The 19,429-nt window shown below is 49.8% G+C and overlaps 1 protein-coding gene across 4 annotated transcripts in view; it reads left to right on the top strand.

Moving 5' to 3' along the window:
* ZNF831 (zinc finger protein 831) overlaps nucleotides 1-19,429 on the top strand; it is a 103,063-nt gene that overhangs the window by 16,107 nt on the left and 67,527 nt on the right. For 2 of the 4 annotated variants that reach the window (XM_081832508.1, XM_081832507.1), the window contains exons 2-3: nucleotides 407-491; nucleotides 15,463-19,194. In XM_081832508.1, the coding sequence (XP_081688634.1) occupies nucleotides 15,499-19,194 (3,696 nt within the window). In that variant the 5' untranslated portion in view covers nucleotides 407-491; nucleotides 15,463-15,498. Of the gene's footprint in view, nucleotides 1-406; nucleotides 492-2,887; nucleotides 3,358-15,462; nucleotides 19,195-19,429 lie in introns of those variants that run through there. The other 2 variants (XM_081832509.1, XM_081832510.1) reach the window with 2 other exon arrangements.

Raw genomic sequence — 19,429 nt, 5'->3', positions numbered from 1 at the left:
GGGTCACAGTGTATACCTGTCCACCCAATCGTGCTGAGACTTGATTCTCGTTAGGGGTCTTCTGGCAACAGGGGGTAGTTAGGGTGGGTTCAGAGAAGAAAGAGCATCCCCTTTCAAGGTGTCTTCCCCAAATGAGGGTATCACAGGGCTTTTAAGCTGGCAGAGACAGGTCTTGGACATTGGAGGGGAATCTGTTGCTGCTGCTAAGAGAGACTCAGGATGACCCAGACGTCAACATTGTCAATTTCTTGAGGTCCAATAAGATGTCCTTATTCCACGTTTCAAGGATCTCATTTTTTCCCCATTAATGACCTAATTTTTACATGAGAAACTTGGCGAGACTGGGAATTCAGCTGCCATTTTAATTCAGCAACTTACACCATTCCATTTTGTGTTTGATTTTCAGCAATGTCAGCCCTGCGGCTAGGAGAAAGAAGAGATTCTTTTAAGGCTGTCGTGGAGGCTGTCTGCTTCTTAGACCATGACTTGAGGTGGGAGTTAACAGACCTGAGCTTGTCATTTTCTCTCCGTAAGCACTCAAGGGCACTCAGAAACATTCGTCCCACACCACAGCCCTTGTAGTCATCATTACTGCCAATGCGGCAAGAGCAGAAGCTACTTGAGCTCCCAAGGCACGTGCTGCAGTTGGCACTTTATCACAGTCAACCACAGATGATAGCTTGATTAATTGTGATGCCACTGCATGTCAGGGGTTACAAGCAACACATTTCTCATTGGCAAGGAGCTCCGCATCACACTCAAGTCCAGGGGCATGATCAAATCAGTCCCTAGATCCCATCTTTAGGGATCTGTGTCGCGGGACCACTCCTAGAATTCTGTAGTAGTCTGTCTAATCAGGAGACAAAAACCACAGTAGTTGACACTCTAGAAGTTTAACATAAGAATGATGAACTGTAATGAAAGACCAACTATAAGATATAAGGCAACTGTGTGTGGTACCCTAGGGTAGAGAGATTACCCAAGAAAGGGCATACTTGGAAGGGGTTCAGACCTCATTGGAGAAGCTGTGGTTTTGCCACTGAACAGCAGAGAAGTTGACTGGGTTAACCAGACTGGAGCTTGTCTGGAGTTGCTGGGTAAACAGTAGGTAAATACCCTGGAGTGCAGGCAGGAAGCAGGAAATGTGGGTGTGCACTGGGAGTTTGGACACCAGTAGGGACAGAGCTCTTCAGAGCTCATGGACTGTGTGGAGGGAAGTAGGTCTTGCTGAGGGAGCAGCCACTTTGTGTAGATCCCCCCAGCCACAGATAGGCTGTGCTCTGACTGCTGGGCCCCTAGTTTCTCTGTCAAGAAGGCTACAGACACACCATCTCTGGTCTTAGGCTGTACAGTTGCAGAGAGACCACCTTTGTGGCCCATGGTTTAGGCAGACTCCATTGGTTATCCCCATATTGAGTATGTGGTTGCTCTCTGTATGACATCGTAGACATGTAGTTCATCAGAGTCCACTGATGTCATTATTTTACCATTGGGACTGAAGTGTAACAACTTTATCTCCACTTACCCTCCCCCATTTATGGTTATCTTATATATTCTACATGCATTTAGAACCATATCAGACAGTGTTGTTTTTGTTTCAACCACATCAAACATCATTTTAAAAGTTCTAAGGGAAATTTAGAATTTACCTATATTTTTATAGGTATACTAATATTACCTGTATTTACCTATATTTTTACTCTGTTACTCTTTTTCCTTCTTTTTTTTTTTTAAGATTTTATTTACTTATTTGACAGAAAGACAGTGAGAGAGGGAACACAAGCAGGGGGACTGGGAGAGGGAGAGGATGGCCTCCCTCCAAGCAGAGAGTCCGATGCTGGGCTCGATCCCAGGACCCTGGGACCACGACCCGAGCTGATGACAGACCCAATTACTGAGTCACCCAGGCGCTCCCTCTTTTTCCTTCTTGATGTTCCAAGTTTCCTTCTTTTATTATTTTCTTTCTGTTTAGAGAACTTCCTTTAGCTATTCCTTTAGGGTAGGTCTGCTGGTGACAAATTCTCTTGGTTCTCTTTTATTTGAGAATGTTTTGATTTCCCCTTCATTCAAGGAGGGTATTTTTTTCTGGATATAGAATTTGGGTTGACAGTTCTTTTATTTCAGCCCTTTCAAAATGTACCATTTTCTTCTGGCCTCCAAGTTTCTGATGAGAAATTTGCTATCATTAGAATGGTTTTTCCCCGTTAGGTAAGGTATCATTTCTTTCTCATTGTTTTCAAGATTTTTGTCTTTGTCTTTAGAGGTCAGAAGTTTGACTCTGGTGTATTTTGGTGAGGGTTTCTTTGGCTTTTATCTTGTTTGGGTCTGTAGGTTTTATGTCTTTTGCCAAATTGGAGTTTTCAGCCATTATTTAAGTACTGTTTGAGCTCAGTACCCTTTTACTTCTCCTGCCAGGACTCTGATGACATGAATGTTACACTTTTTGTTAGTCCCACAGGTTCCTGAGACTCTGTTCATTTTTTCAGCCTGTTTTCTCTCTGTAGTTCAGACTGGGAATTTATTTTATTTTCAAATACATTGATTCTTTTTTCTGTCCCTTCCATCCTGTTCTTGAGCCCATCCATTGAGTTTTTAAAATTTTGGTTATAGCCTTTTTCAGTTCTAAAATTTCCATTTGGTTGTTCTTTCCTTTCTTTTCTTTTCTTCTTTTTTTTTTTTTTGCTGAAACTTTCTATTTTTTAAATTTGTTTTAAGCATATTCATAAGTGTTCATTGAAACATTTTTATGATAGCTGCTCTAAAATCTTTGTCAGATAATTCCAACATTTCTTGCATCTTGGTGTTAGCATCTGTGGATTTTCTTTTTTCAGTCAGTTTCTTCCTGTTTCTTGGGTACGGCAAATGAGTTTTGATTGAAATGTAGACTTTTTCGGTACTGTGTTATGAGGGCCTGGATTGATTAAACCTTCTATTTTAGCTAGCTTTCTTTGATACTGCTCAGCAGGAGAAGCAGGTAGATAGACGGCCAGGTTGCTCACTCCGTCTCAACCCCCAAGGAGGAGCTTCTCATTAGTCCTTGGGGAGGGTGGTAGTTTGGCTCCCCACTGGGCCATCACTGATACCTCCCTGGGAGATAGCAGTGCCTGGAAGACATTGGATGCCTTGTCATTACTCCCCACATGGCTTCCACTGCCACCGTGGACAGGGGTGGCCTCCTTGCTGTTAGGCAGTGTGAATGTCCTGACTTTCTCTGGGGCTTCCTCAGACACCACCCAGTAGGTGGGGAAAGTAAATAAACAAACTGTGGCCCACCCACATACTGGAATACAACCCAGCAATAACAAGGATGAACTAATGAAGCACGCAACAACCTGGATGCATCTCAGAGGCATTATGGTGAGTGAAAGAAGTCTGACTAGTAAAGTTACGTACTCTGCAGTTCATTTGTATCACATCTGGACAAGGCAAACCAACAGGGACAGAAATAGATCTGTGGTTACCCGGCTAGGGGAGGGGAAGGGGGTGATCAGAAGAGGTGTAGGGTAACTGGGAGGAGGAGGTATTCTTCTGTATCTCCGTTCTTATGGTGGCTACACTACTGTGTCTGCTTATCAAAATTCATAGAACCATATACTAAAAAGGTAAACAGTACTGTATGTAAATTGTAGCTTAATTGAAAAAACAAAGTTCAGTGCAGCCTGGCACTGCCAAAAGATGGAGAAGTTGGAGGAGTACCATCGCTTGTCAGCCAAAGCATCATCTTTGTGGGTCCTAATTGACATGCCTTTAACAAGTAGAGCCCACAGGCCCCTGTAATGTGGATCCGTGCATTGCATTCAGTGTGCACAAGGTGCATATGTACAAAGAATGCCTACCCATATGCGGCATTCCCAGAGTGGGCAGTTGAATAGGTAGGGGTTAACTCTTGTAATCTTCTGAATTCCATCAATATTTGGGACCCTCTGTCCTACTCTGCTTTGAATTCAGCACCACATCTGTCTGCAGTTTTCCTGCCTAATTAGTATAATCATAGATAACAATAACCATCTCCAATACCATATTCTGAATTATGTTATTTCATACCATAAACGCACAAATCTGTTTATAGCCTGCCAAGTGATTATGAATTATGGTGTTATGTACCATTTTATTTTATGTGTCCTGAGCTGCAAGAGGTCATGATAAGCCTCCAGCATGGCCGGGCCTGTGGTGCGGAGAACTGGTGTTGGGATGCACAACAGCTAGCAAAGGTGACCTTCAAACTCATGTTCTGTGGATAAAGGGAGGTGGTCCTGGAGGACGGTTCTCCCCTTTGGGTTATCCCCATCTCTTGGCCAAAAAGAGAGCTCTAAGCTGGGCTTTCTCCATCTGCCATAGAGGAAAGTAATAGTGACAGTGGTGATAGGGACAGGCCTCTTGTCATCTAACTGGGAAGAGTACCTCTATAGCTACAATTGTAGGTCACTTGGTACCTAGACATTTTTCTCCCTGCTTTGCAGTCGAGGAAACAAAGGTCCAGGGAAATAGACTTTCCCTGAAAGAATCACAAAATATAGTTGGGCAGGTTGGTATCTGTGAATGAATTTCCTTTTCATTTAGTGTATCATGTCTCAAGCATGCCGAACACATTCCCACCTCAGGGCCTTGGCCCTGATACCCCTGTGGCTCACTCCATCACTAGCTTCCTGTGTTTGTTTAGACATCCTGACCCGTCCCATTTAAAATGGCAACCCTCCCTCCTTGCCTGCCTCCTCCCACACCCCCCCACCTCACTCCTACCCTTCCTTACCATGCTCTGTTTTTTTTCCATGACACTTACTTTCTGATGCATTATATAATTTATTTTAAAAAAAAGCTCTCTCACCTGTCTGTGTACTGGTGTATCATAAGGGAAACCAGCACATGAAATGGCACCTGACACGGAGTACATGCTCCATAAACATTCGAATTGGTGAAAAAATGTATTTTCAATATGTGAAAGCTAAATTGGACTCCTCTAGTTAATGTCATCCTGAGCAGTGCTAATAATGTACATTCTACCACTTCTTGTTTGAAATATTTTACTAAATAAATTGAGTGCTTTGTTAATGTGAACGCCCCCATCATTTTGGCACAGCATCCAGCTGATGAGACCGAGTGTGGCAGAACCTACAGTATTTTCTAAGCCAGGTAGAGTGGGATATCCATGCTGCCAACTCTCTCGGCCAGTGAGAGCTCTCCTGTGTGTCCTGTGGCCTCTCTCCTAGCTGTTTCTTTTGCATTCTAACAAACAGTGTTGATCTCAAATGATGTCAAAAAGCATGCGAGTACTTGAGCTGGATTGCCTTAAGAACCGGTGGAAGTTAATCTTGCTATGGGTTAAAATGCTAATTTTAGCTATCGAGGCCCTTCAGAGAAGTGGGCGAGAAAACAGAGGGCAAGGATCAGACGCAGAGGCCATCGTCAAAGCTAAGTTAGCCTGGAGGGTGACCAATGATGGGAGAAGGGAAGCTGAAGAAACTCTTTGTCAAGACCTTTCAATATTTGAAGAAAACAGAAAGTACAATGTCACTACCAGAGGACCTCATCAATTCTGACCCCTTTCAATGCTGGTTCAGTTGTCTATCCCAGCAGCGGATCCTGGGAAAAGTGGGTTATCGTGGAGTCACAGCCTATGAGGGATATGGTAAGGCAAAAATCACCACTGGTCAAAATTACCCTTCAAATTCCTCAGGTAGGCACCATGTTGCTATCAAACTACTCAGTTAGCTCTTGTTACCTAACAACCCCAAACATAGTGGCTTAAAATGACAGCCATTTGTTGAGCTTATGATGCTGAGGGTCAGTATCTTAGGCTGGCTTCAGTCTAGTGGGTCTTGTCTTGGCTGGGCTCACTCAGGTGTCTGTGGGCAGCAGCCAGCTCTGCTGGGCACTAGCTGGACTAAGGTGGCCTCGCCAGGAAGGCTTGTCTTGGCTCCATGCGGTCTCTCGTCCTCCAGGCAGCTAGCTGGGGCTTGTTCTCATGGCTGAGGCAGAGCAGAAGCATACGGAGTTCTTGAGTGCTAGGCACGGAACCAGCTCACGGTCATTAATGCCACCCTGTCACCCAGAGTCGAGGGGTAGAGAAAAAGTCCCCTGATCTTAATGGGAAGAGCAGCAAAGTCCCCTTGCAAATGCTGTGGAAACAGGGAGGTGTGAGGGATTGAGGCCGGTTTTTGCAACCTGCTAACAGTATTTCTCAGTACCTCAAACTCAGTCAGTTTTTCCTTTGGTGTTAAAGCTTATCTTATTTCTTTGTTTGATCACCACATGCAGCAGGGGACTTGTCTAGTCGATGCACGGTGCATGAAAAATACTGCTAGCACTGGGATTATGCTCAGCAGTGAGGTGCTCATGGCATGAGAACCAAGTGGGCTTCAAGTCCGCTCATTTTACCCTGCTGTTTGCTTATGGAGTTGACTAGGGGCATTGCCAATAGATTGAAATGATCATTTTCATTTTTGCTCAACCTCCCCACACGTTGTGGCTCTGTTGTATAAACCTTTGGGGTTTCTGAGAGATGAGAGACTGGAGCAGCACGGCTTGGTCCATGTCAAGTGAGGAGTCTCTTTACACTGGAGTTTCATGGACACGAGTGTCACCTGCCCCTCACGCCTGACTGTGTGGGGACATAGGAGCTGGGGGTGTCCTCTGCTTTCATTGGGACCTGATTATGGTTGACTTCTTTCTTGCGGGGGGGACAGGGTGGGCAGTCACTGGATGGGTCACTGAATCTGCCATGGGGCTGACATAGCTCCTCATCCAAGTTAGGCCATTTCTTTATCTTCTCCAATGCTGCACTGATTCAACAGTTAATTTATTGAATACCTACTATGTGCTGGGCCATGTTTGGGACACTGGGCCATCTGGGCCAATGGTTAATAATATACAGCCAGTAAATGTAATGATTCTGGGAGAGTTTCACGGCATGAAGAAACAGAGCTCACTCTGCCGCTCGGACACACATAGAACAGAGCGCTCCTTTCCTTTGCCTGTGGTTGACTGGCTCTTCTCTAAAGCCCTATTCTTGGTTAGCGGGAGGCAAGAAGAAAAGTTAACATGTATTTATTGACTCTTTTGAGCTGGTACTTTAGGCCAGGCACACTTACAATCCATGTAACTCTCACACCACCCTATGGGGGCGGTATTACTGTTTTCCCGTTTTACAGTGAGGAAACTGAGTCACAAGGAGGTTGTGCAGGTCATGTGAGGTCACAGCACAAATAAGTGCAGGGTGGGATTTGGACACTGCCTCCCAAGCCCACTCTCTAACCACTCTGCAGAGCAAATTAAAATAAATGTCCAGTTCCTTTGTGTCCCCTCATCTGATATCTTTTTGCCCCTCCTCCACCCACAGCATCTCCAAGATGGCATCTGTCAGTCTGCTCAGCCTGTTCGGGGGTTTTGTCACAGAGCTGTTCTTCCTACCAGGTGCCCCCCTTCCCAGCACCATGTGAGCCCCAAGCCAGACCCTGTCCAGCCTCCAGGAAGATCTGTGACAGCTCAGGATGGCTCAGCCCCAGGGTCCTCCCTCTGCCCAGCCTTGCCTTACTCTGGCCACCTCCTTGCAGAGGGCTTCAACAGAGAGATGGGGGACAGCCTGGTGTTGCCCAGGCTTACACCTTCTCTTGTCCTGCTTGCCTTCCTCTTCTGGGCCCATGCCCTCCTCACCGTCTTCCAGGGCCAGGATTTGGAGCATTTTCTTCTGTTTCCCATATGAGTGTCCTGGGGCTGCTGTAACCAAGTTCCCCTGGGATACTGGGAGGTTTAAAACAATGGCAGTGTGGTCTCCCATGGTCCAGAGGCTAGAAGTCTGAAATCCAGGTGTGAGCAGAGCTGGGCTCGCTTTGCCGGCTCTTGGGAGGCTCCTTCCCGACTCTTGGACTCTTGCTGCTTCTGGTGGCTCCAGGTGCCCCTTGGCTTGTGGCTGCACCCCTCTGTCTCTGCCTAGTCACATGGTCTTCACGTTGGCTGTGTGTGCCTCTGCATCCTCCCTCTTCTTACACAGACACAGGTCATTGGACTTAGGGCCCACTCACCTCCAGGTGCAGGTCCTCTTGTCTTGGAGCCCGAAACGTCAAATGAAGATAGAAGGTAATTGTGAAAAACCTTTTGCCCTCAACAGCAGTGTCTGCTCTCAAGATTATTGTCTTACCAGAAATCCTGTTGTGCAAGCGGGAAGCTGAAGCTTACTTACCTTGTTTCTCTGTCTGTCTTCCTTTGGGAGGGAGCACGCTTCCCGGCAGCTTGCCTTGGGAGAGCAAGTCTCTCCCTCCCTCAGCATCCCCCTCCCCTGGAACCGCAGCAGCACCTTCTGAAGCGGAAGCCTGGTGTGTACTGGGCAGCTCAGCCCCTGTAAAGCACCGGGGCTGCTGACTAGCACGTGGCAGGCACTAAATAAGGCTCAGCTGTGCCTGCTACCAACCTGTAAAGATTCTCCTCTCTTTAGGCTGATAGACATAGATGCCTTAGGCTGACCAAAGCGAAACTGATTAACTTGGAAAAGGAAAAAAGAGAGAAATGTCAGTAACTGTTAGCGGATTGTTCCCCTTTTGCACTTATGCTGTGATAAGAGCCTGTGGGGAGTATCTCTCTTATCCTCCATGTTGATCCCCATTTTACAAATGAGAATCCTAAAGTGAGAGGAACTTGCTGCAGCCAGACAGTGGGTAAGTGGCAGAACTGGAATTTGAGCCAGGAAAATAGGTCTTTCTTCAGCCGGGGACCCCGGGCCCCAGGGATAGCTGACCAGAGATGCCACCTGGCAAACGTGTGGCCTTCAGCAGAGGGACAGAGCTCCCTCAGAACCAGTTCTGGCCTGGCTCTCCTCCTTCCTGCTCTGGGAGCCGTGGCTACTCCCTTGGGGACACAGGGCAGAGGGAAGAAGATCTGATTTATCTGGAGGGTCTAGCTGAAGTTGTCCCAGGTCAAGATCTTAAATTAGAGGTACGTTCCCCAAAGCATGGGACCATACCACTTGGTTGTGCAAGATCATCTGAGGGCCCCACAGATACACGTTTAAAAAGACTGTTACATATTTTAATAATAGTTCGAAGAAGAAATACTCTTTTTTCTCCAGTTATTACAAGACTGTATTTATTCATTTAATTTACTCTGATAGGCAAAACATGGCATCATGTATACACCTTGGATTTCTTGGCTGATAAGGGTAAACGTCTTTTCACGTGTCTTTTTAAACACTGTTCTGATTTTTTTAATTTTAAAAATGAATAGCCTTAGTTTTTTTAGAGCATTGTTAGGTTTATGGAGAAATGAAGGGAGAATACAGAGAGCTCCCGCATAGCACTCACCCCCAGCCTCCTGTCCACTTTGGCCTCCGTTTAACGTCTTGCATTAGTGTGGGATGTTGTTATAGTTGACGAGCCAGTATTAATATGTCATTATTAACTGAAGTTCAGAGTTGACATTAGGATCACTCTTGGTGTTCTGCATTCTGTGGGTTTGGACAAATGTATAATGATACATACCTGCCATCACAGCTTGATAGCTCATTTTGTTTTAGTGCTGGATGATACTCCGTTGTCTGGATAGACCACAGTTTATCCATTCACCTGCTGAAGGACATTTTGGTTGCTTCCAAGTTTTAGCAATTATGATGAAAGCTGCTATAAATATCCGTGGGCAGGTTTTTGTGTGAGTGTAAGGTTTTGGCTTGTTGGGTAATGATATAGCACTCCCCCTACCCCGTACCTTTTTTTTTTTTACCTTTTGAAAGTTGTAAGATACGCATAACATACAGTTTATCATTTCAACCATTTTTAAGTGTGCAGTTTAATGGCACTGAGTACATTCACATTGTTGTGCACACAGCTCCCCTTTAAAGTAACCATATTCCACGGGCCCCTGGCTGGCTCAGTTGGAAGAGCATGCAGCTCTTGATCTCAGGGTCATGAGTTGAAGCCCCACGTTGGGTGTAGAGATTACTCAAATAAATAAACAAACTTAAAAAAGAGAGAGAGAGAGAGAAACTTAAAAAAAAAAAAGTAACCATATTCCAGCAAACCCCAGTTACCCAGGGATGGGGAGGAAGTAAGGGCCTGAGGGGTCCCCACATGGCACAGCAGGTGACACACTGTGGCTTGGGAAACTTTTCGCTAAAACAGTGGACTTAGCACAAGGTTCTTCCTGAAAAGTTCAATGTGTTTAACACGTTGGGTACATTTCTCCATAGCCTTCTCTTTCAGCGCCCCAAACATGCATTTTTTAGAACCTGTTTGTGGCATTTCCACGCTCTTTCTTTGCCCAGGCCCCGTTATGGGTTGTTTTTGAAAAAAAGGGATCTTTGGAAATAGTCACTTTCTTACAACTTTCTGCCGCCTCTCCCTGTAAAGCTGCACATTCACACCAAAGAGTATTACGAGCTTGGGGGGCTCCGAGGAGGTGGGGGGTTGCACATGTGGCAGAATGGAGGTGGTGAGGGGTACTTCAAGCTCTCTGCGTGGTAGACCCTAAGGATGGCAAGGAGGCGAGCGCCTGGCAATGAGTCTTGCCAACCAGGTGGTCTTCCCAGAGCCTTCCCTGACATGCCTGCCTTTGCCACCTTGTGCCTCAGTTTCCCCATTAGTCCAGTGGGGATAATAGGACCTGCTACTGCCTTGATTCAGAGTGAGAAAAATCAGTGGCGGCCCTTTGAGGTTTCCCTGAGAAAAGTGCCATCTCCCTGGAGGAAGGTGTTAGTTGGCTCATTATCTTGCCGGCAGGGATCAGCTGCCCCTAAAGGGTGTCGATTTTACTGTGGTCACAGAACAGGCTGCAGAGAGAGCAAAATAATCATCGTGGCAGGTGTGTCAGAGATGTAGCACTCTTTTTCTGGAATTTCTATCTTGAAGCCCCGTGCTTCCCTGAGGCAGTCTGGGCTGCTTTTCTCCTTCCCCCAAGGGTGGGCTGATTTCAGGGGGCATATGGTGCTCAGCCCTCAGCTCCCCATGCAGGACCCCCAGGGCCCAACTGGAATTTTCCTGGTCCCTCCAGGGCCCCTCTCTGGGGCTCTGGTATTCACTCTGGAGCATGGGAACCCCATAGGCTTCCTCCATCCTGCTTGCCTGGACACGCACAGTGGGCTGTTTTTGCTCTGCCCTGGGCCCTCACCTGATTGCCCCAGGGAGTGGGGTCCAGGTCACACCTCCACCCAACTCCCCCTGAAGCCAACTTTGGAAGGCTTCCTCCTTTTCCTCCCACCTCTCCTCCTTCCCACCTCCTCCTAACTCAGGGACCATCATAACTGAGGACTGGGAAATGGATTTCCGACTTAGGGTTTAGGCTCTGGAATCCGGAAGACTTTACTCTTTTTCTGCCACAACAACTCCAGCAAAGCCCTGCCTACCCATCTCCCCCTGCATTTGTAGGAGCCAGCTTCGGGCAGCACTGCGGGCCTGATGGCGCTGTGGGACCCCCAGAGCTGCCCGGTGTGTGCGCTTGCCCAGCTGCACAGCCAGCATCTCACTGCTCTCAGGAGGACCCTCGGTGCATGACAGCTTCCTCACTATGTGGGGTTGCTGAGATATGTGTTCTGTATGGTCTCTGTATTCCCCCTCGGAGTCAAGCTCTGCCTGCCCCGTGACACACACTTTGTAGCTTCCTTCACCTCGTCTTTCTCTCTCCCTTATGACTGTTTCCTAGGGTCACGTCCCAAATAGAATCCTTGTGATGACATCTCTTTTTGGGGGACCCAACACGAGACAGCCTCTCTTCTCAGGAGCAATGAATGGGGCCTGCTGACTGATGGGGGAAGAGACGGGGTAGGAGGGAAGAGAGGGTGGAAGAGGATTCACTAGTTAATAGTTCAAAATACCAAGGCATATCTTTGGAAACCCAAATAAGTGGAGCGCTTACTCCATGCCTGGCGCCGCGCTCCATATTCTCACAGATTGTTTCAGGAGATCTCCCTGTAGCTCTGCCCAAGTGACCTGTTCTCAGAGCTGAGGGATCTGGGTCTCAGGGATACCCACCAGCAAGCCAAGTAAGTAGGGACAGAAACTCAGTCCGATGGTTCCACTGGGAAGCATCTCAAAATTCTTCAGCTAGTAGGAGGTACGCAGTGCCTTGAGGTAAGCCCCATTGTCTTTCCTTGACGTCAGCTCTGAGGAATTCCAGTACCTTCTTCTGATCTCTAAAGATTTTTGTCTTTAAATCTTCCCTTAAAAAAATTATAACCTGTCAAATGTTTTGAGGCAGCTGGCATGGTGGCATGAGATCTGTAACGTTAAATAGGTCTACGAGGAACAGAGAATGGGAGAGTTGGTTTCAGAATTAAAAAAAAAAAAGACTGGCTTGTGGCATTTGCTGATTTCTGTGGTGTGAATAGCCCCACCATGGCCAGTCCCAGGCTATGAACATGACATCACTGAACCCAAAGTCGGGACGATACCAGGATATGGAGTGCTGCACCATCATATGGAGTTTCCATCATGCCGGCGCAGTCAACAAAAACAACCCCTAGAGTACCGATAGTGGTAAGATGAAATAAAATGATTAGCAAGTGATGAGCTTTAAGTATTTAGTACCTTTTTTATTGAGGTAAAATTCACATAACATCAAACTCACCATTTTAACTATTTTAAAGTGGACATCTTGGCAGCGTTCGGGTACACTGATAATGTCGTACCACTGCCAGAACATTCTCATCACTGCAAGAGGAAGCCCTGTGCCCAATCAAGTGGCCACCCTGTATTCTCCCTCTCTATCCCTCACAACCATTGTAACCTGCTTTCTGTGCCTGTGAACTTGCCTCATCTGGGTTTTTCATATAAATGGAATCACACAGGATGTGACCTCTTTGGTCTGGCTTCTTTCACTCAGCATCGTGTGTTCAAGGTTTGTCCTGTGGTAGTGTGTGTCAGCACTTTGCTCTTGTTATGGCTAAAGAATATCCCATTGTATGGATGGCCTGCATCTTGTTTATCCATTCATCCGCCAGTGGACATTTGGGTTGTTCCCACCTTTTGGCTGTGTTGAATTGTGCTGCTGTAAACATTCATGTACCCGTTTTTATATGAATTCCTATTTTCAGTTCTTTGGGGTGTATACCTAGAAGTTGAATTGCTGGGTTGCATCATAGTTCTATGTCTGACTTGCTGAGGAGCCTCCAAAATGTTCACCATCTTATATTCCCATAAGCAGTGCTCATTTGTCATTTCCAGCTTGTTGTTGTTATTGCTAAAGACATGCTGGTGTGAATTCATACCTCATTGTGTTTTTGATTTACATTTTTCTAATGACTGATGGTATCGAGCATCATTGCCTGTGCTTTTGGCTCTTTGTAGATCTCCCTTGGAGAAATGTGTATTCAAGTCCTTTGCTTATTTTTTAGTTGAGTTGGTTGTCTTTATTGAGTTGTGAGAATTCTTTATGTATTTTGGACATGCCAGATACATGATTTGCAAATACTTTCTTCCATTCTGTGAGTTGTCTTTTCACTTTTTTTTAATTATGTTCAGTTAGCAAACATATAGTACATCTTGGTGTCCTTTGATGCACAAAAGTTTAATTTTGGTAAAAAAAATTTTTTTTAATTGGTATAGGGGTGCCTGGGTGGCTCATTTGGTTAAGTGTCTGCCTTCAGCTCACGTCATGATCCCAGGGTGCTGGATTGGAGTCCCGCATCGGGCTCCTTGCTCAGTGGGGAGTCTGCTTCTCCCTCTCTGCCTGCCACTCCCCCTGCTTATGCTTTCTCTCCCTCTGTCAAATAAATAAGATCTTTTAAAAAAAATAAAAAGTTGGTATAAAGTTAGATTTAAAAAGTTAGTATAAAATTACATAAAACGTGATTAAAATTTTTTTTTAATTGTTTGTGCTTTTGATATCATATCTAAGAATTCATTGCCAAATCCAAGGTCATGAAGATTTACTCCTACATTTTCTTCTAAGAGTTTTGTAGTTTTAGCTCTTACATTTAGAGCTTTGGTCAATTTAGAGTTAATTTTCGTATATGAAGTGAGATAGGGAGTTCAACTTCATTCTTTTACACGTGAATATCCAGTTGTATACCTTTGTTTTAATATAACTTATAAGTTTATATGATTTAACTCTTAATTAGGCCATGTTTAACAACTGGCTTGCAAAATTCCTGAAAATCCGCTCTCATGAGCCGGCGTGAACTGATGTGAGCCGTTAGGAGCCGGTTCCCGCATATGCCAGTGCTTCTCCCTTACCCAGCTTGCTGCAAAAGCCTGCAGTATGCATTGTTTTTCTGAAGGAGCTGAGCTGGGGGGTGATCAAAGTGTGCTTATGGAGCTCCTAGGGGATGGGTGTCTGAGCAAGAAACCTCTGGAGACCCCGTTCCTGTAACCATGGGCCTGTCCTGCCTCTTCCCATTGTATTTTTTTTTTTTTTTAAGACTTTATTTATTATTTGACAGAGAGAGACACAGAGGGAACACAAGCAGGGGGAGTGGGAGAGGGAGAAGCAGGCTTCCCGCTGAGCAGGGAGCTCGACGCGGGGCTCGATCCCAGGACCCCGGGATCATGACCCGAGCCGAAGGCAGACGCTTAACGACTGAACCACCCAGGCGCCCCCGCCCCCCGTTGTATTTGGCTTTCCCTCCCATGGTTTGAAGAACATGGCTGGGTCTCTCTTGCTGTCTTGCCTCATATTTGCCCAGCTCTTCCCTCTGGCTGAGAGGGAACTGATTGTGTCCCAGTTGGATCTGGAGGGGTTTTGGAAGCCCCACCTTTGAGCAGAGACCCAAGCCTGATCCTGAGGTTGAGGAAGTGCTCCTTATCCTGGTGGGGTAACCAGATAAAGTACAGCCTGCCATTACATTTGGATTTCAGGTAAATAATACATAATTTTAGTGTAAGCATGACCTCTGCCAGATTGGGATATACTCATACTAAAGAATTATGTATCGTTTCTCTGAAATGCATTTAGCAGGGAGTCTTCTATTTTCATTTGCTGAATCTGTTAGACTTCCCTTCAGGTCAGTCTTCTTCCTTATTGCCTCCATCCAATAGCAGAGGCTAAGAACTCCAGAGTGAAAAAGGTCCTAGGGAGGTGCTGATTCTCTTCCCCTTTTATAGATCTGGAAACCGAGTCCCAGCATGGAATCACTGTGGACTTTCAGGACCTTGCTAAGCTCCGTGACTTTTCTTTTTCATGAAGGCAGCACATTTTCTAAGTGTCCCCTCTGCACAGGGCACTGTGCTGGGTGTTGAGGGATGACAGTAACAAGCGTACCGTGTGTAGAGGGCAAGGCTCAAGAGTTCCCTTAAGGCATGTGAAATAAGAGGCAGGATTCAGACAGACCTGGGTCCAAATCCTGCTTTGCCATGTATTAGCTGCATGTCAGGTCACTTCTCTCTGAGCCTCTGTCTCCCCTTTAATAATGTGGGGATTACTATTTCTATTGGGGGATTGTTACCAAGGCTCCAATGGGGTGATGAAATGCCAGGTGGGGGCAGGGAAGGGTTTACTGCATGATGAGAGAAGAGAGGTGCCCCCAGTAAAGTTTGGTGTTGCCCACAGGTCGCCAGGCATCCTGAACCACCCAGATGATGCAGGATGGAGGTGCCAGAACTCACTCGTGCTTTCTCGCCCACCGGGGGCCAGCTGGCTCCAGCTCCTGGACACCCAGGAGCCCCAGGTGGGCAGGTCTCACCTCACCTGACCCTGGGCCCTGTCATTCTGCCACCGGAGCAGGGTCTGGCCTCTACTGTGTTCCTGAAGGCCCTGCCCATCCCATTGTACCACACAGTGCCTCCGGGGGGCCTCCAGCCACGTGCCCCCCTAGTGACACACAGCCTGGATGGGGGCAGTGTACCCCTTATTCTCAGCCCCCTGCTGCGGCCTGAAGGACCCGGCCCTACCCAGGTGGGGAAGCCAGCGGCCCCGGCACTCACTGTGAACATTGTGGGCACTCTGCCTGTCCTGTCGCCGGGCCCGGGGCCCATGCTGGGGAGCCCGGGCAAGGTACGGAATGCCGGCAAGTACCTTTGCCCACACTGTGGCCGGGATTGCCTGAAGCCCAGTGTTTTGGAGAAGCACATCCGGTCCCACACGGGTGAGAGGCCCTTTCCGTGTGTTACCTGTGGTGTCGCCTTTAAGACCCAGAGCAACCTGTATAAGCACAGACGCACCCAGACCCACCTCAACCACTCTCGGCTGTCCTCGGAGTCTGATGGCGGTGGGGGCAGCCTCCCGGAGGAGGGGGACAAGGCTGGAGAGAGCTCCAGAGCGGATGGCGTGGGGGACGGCAGCAGCCAGAGGGTGGGTGGTGGGGCCCGATCGGAGAGACCCCTCTCTGTAGGCGCCCAGGGTGCTGGGCAGTGCCCAGCGCCTGCCATGCCCCTGTCTTCTATTGCCAAGACCCTGGCTCTGAAGTTGGAAGCTGTTCCCTGTCCAGGGTCCGCATTTGCTGACAGAGAGACCCCCGTGGACTCTGCCCGCACGGCCTCCCCTGGGCTTGCCCTGGCTGGCTCCCAGCCGAGGCGGAAGCTGCCAGAGCAGATGTCCCCGACTGCCGGCCGGCTGTGCTCCCTGCAGCAGCAGCAAGCGGCCACGTCCTCGGAGAAGCCCTGGGACGCCAAGGCCTTGGAGGGCCGGCTGCGGAAGTGTGAGAGCACCGACTCGGGCTACCTGTCCCGCTCTGACAGCGCAGAGCAGCCGCCGGCCCCCGGCAGCCCCTTGCACAGCCTGTCGGAGCACAGTGCCGAGTCTGAGGTGGAGGTGGCCCTGGGGCCTGGGGGGCCTAGCCTGCAGCTGGAGAAGAAGCAGCTGGAGGAGCGCATCGCCTGGCTCATCTCCCACAATCAGGCCGTGGTGGATGATTCCCAGCTGGACAATGTGCGGCCCCGCAAGACGGTCCTGTGCAAGCAAGGCAGCATCGACCTGCCCATGCCCTACACCTACAAGGACTCCTTCCACTTTGACATCCGGGCGCTGCAGCCAGGCCAGAGGAAACCCGCTGCCCTCAGCTCGGCCCGTTCCACCTTCACCCCCCCAGACAAGGCACGGCCACTCTTCTTTCACTCTGTCCCCGCTCAGCTCTCCACCACCGTGGCATGTGTGCCCGTCACCAGGAGCAACTCACTGCCCTTTGTTGAGGGCACCAGGATATGGCAGGAGCCCCCGGGCCCCCGGGCCGCCTGCCCCAGGAGGCAGAAGCCTCTAAGCCCCAGGCCTGCCCCCGCCCGACTGGTGGATGTCCCCAGCGGCCACCCCCGGGCCCTGGTCAGACAGGCTGCCGTGGAGGATCTGCCATTCCCCCCCACTGGAGACAGCCAGGTGCCTGCAGAGGACTCGGATAGAAACAGAGCTGCTGCTGGGGAGGGGGCAGCCAGCAAGGGCAGAGCAGGCAGTAAGAAGTGTAGCCAGAGGAAGCTGAAGATGTTCTCCCAGGACAAGTGGCAGGTGTATGGGAATGAGACATTCAAGAGAATCTACCAGAAAATGAAAAACAGTTGCCACAGAGGGAAGAAGGCAAGGGAGATGACCCTGAGTAGTGGGACAGAGCTGGCCTTTCCTCTCCAGGAAGAGTTAGCAGGGAATGAGGGCACAGTCCCGTCCCAGGACAGGATGACCCCTGTCCATGGGGACACAGCTGTGGGGGCCAAGCCAGGGCCTTGCCAAAGTCCACTGGCCCCGGAGGGCTTCTTGGTGATGGAGTCCCCCAAACAGAGGGAGATGGTGGCCAGAGCAGGAGGCAGTGACCAGCCTAGGGTGAGCAGGGCCACCTCGCCCCCCACCCTCAGCTGCAGAGAACCCCGCTGTTTGGGCAGCAAGAGCCCCCTGCTTTCTCCAAATGGGAGGCTGGAGCTGGGGTGTCAGCTGCCTGCAGCACCTGGTCCCCTCAGGGGAGGTGACCTAGAGGCTCCCAAGCTGATTTTGCCAGACCCTAAGATGGAAGAAGGCACCCGTGGTGGTGGGGACAAGAAGGAGACCTGTCAGTGGACCCAAACTGTGCCGAGGCGGCCCAGTGGTAGCTCTGGGGAGTCCCAGCCCTCAGAGGACAAGCTCCCCTCAGAGAGGAAGAAGCTGAAGGTGGAGAAGCTGAGCTGCCAGGAGCAATCAGAGCCTCTGGGAACAGAAAGAGAGGCCCCAGGTGGCCCCGTGCAGGCCACCTCCCCGCCATCTCAGAACCAGGACTGTGACCCTGGGGATAAGCCAGGGGAGCTGCATGAGAGTGCTGATGGCGTGGCCAGGGGCAGGGCTGGGCAGCCGGGCAGGCCCTTGGAGCTTTCCGGCGCCCCCTCTGCTGCTCCTTCTGTGGCCCTGAGGCAGGTGGGGCTGAGGGAAGAGATCTTGCCGTGTCCTAGAGCCGCGTCCCTTGGGCATCAGTCCCACCTGGCCACTCAGGCTCCTGGTGTCTTCGCTGCCCTGGCAGACACTGCCTTCCCCCCCAAGTACCTCCTCAGGTTGCCTCAGGAAGAGACCCACCCACCACCTCCCGTCGCCCTGGGGCCGGGACAAGGCCAGGACCCTGTCTGCAGGAGAAGCTGGCCCGAGGAACAGGCACCCTTTGTCGGGTCAGGGCTGGGGACCCTCCTGCCTCCCTGCCCGGCTTCAGGCTTGGCCCCCAGTGGGGCAGACAGCTTCCAGGAGGACCCCAGCTGCTCTAGGCCATGGGGCAGGAGAAAAGGGGTGCAGGGAGAGGAGAAAGGATACTTGGACCCTGGCACCCCAGCAGCGGGGCAGTCCTGTGGCTCATCCACCAGCAGCCCCAGGGAGACAGCCTCCTTCTTGCCCACCCCAACGTGGGCCACCTGGAAGAGTGGGCCCCCTGACACCCGACACCTCTGCACGGGCAGCACTGTGGTGGGGTCCAAGCCATCTGGGGGTGTCCTGAGTCCCTGTGCACTTAGCAGGGAGTTGGGACCTCCTGAGAATGCCCCGGAAGACCCTCCCTCGGGGCCTCTGGCTGGGCTCAGTTCCTGCCGCTCCTTCCTCACAGCCCCCACGCCCCCCGGCTGGCTGGAGCTGGCCTCGTGTACCCACTCAGAGACCCTGTGGAGCTTCAGGGCCCACGGCCCTTTCCCGTCATTGAGGGCCGAGCCCCGACTCACATGGTGTTGCTTGAGCCGAAGCCTGCCTCTGCCCACAGAGCAGAAGGAAAAGGCTGCTTCTGTGTACTTGGCACTGCACTTCCTTGGTGGCAGCGCCCAGGACAAGGGTCCAGACGCCCGGCCCGTGAGCAGGGCAGTGGTGGGAGGATGGACGAAGACAGGCCTGGGAGAAGGAGGGCAGGTCCAGACACCAAAGGTAAAATCCTCCTTTGCCTAGGGCCCCAGGGCTGGGGGAGTGTGCTTGGCACACTCGTAATGATGGAGAGGGGGCGTGAAGCCACCCCGGGGAACACCTGCTCTTTGTGCTACAGTCTTCTCAGGCTGCTCCCAAGGGAAGTGGGGCTGCCACATACACGGCGGGATAGGATAAAGGCCAAAAATGCAACAAAACAAAATAATGAAAAAGTACATTTCAGAGGAAAGAATTACTG

The sequence above is a fragment of the Leptonychotes weddellii genome, chromosome 10, assembly GCF_054177405.1.
Source record: "Leptonychotes weddellii isolate Sample4059 chromosome 10, ASM5417740v2, whole genome shotgun sequence".
In the NCBI taxonomy this organism is placed as follows: Eukaryota; Metazoa; Chordata; class Mammalia; order Carnivora; family Phocidae; genus Leptonychotes; species Leptonychotes weddellii.
Note: the sequence above shows the minus strand (reverse complement) of the source record. Positions and strands in the feature narration are given on the sequence as shown.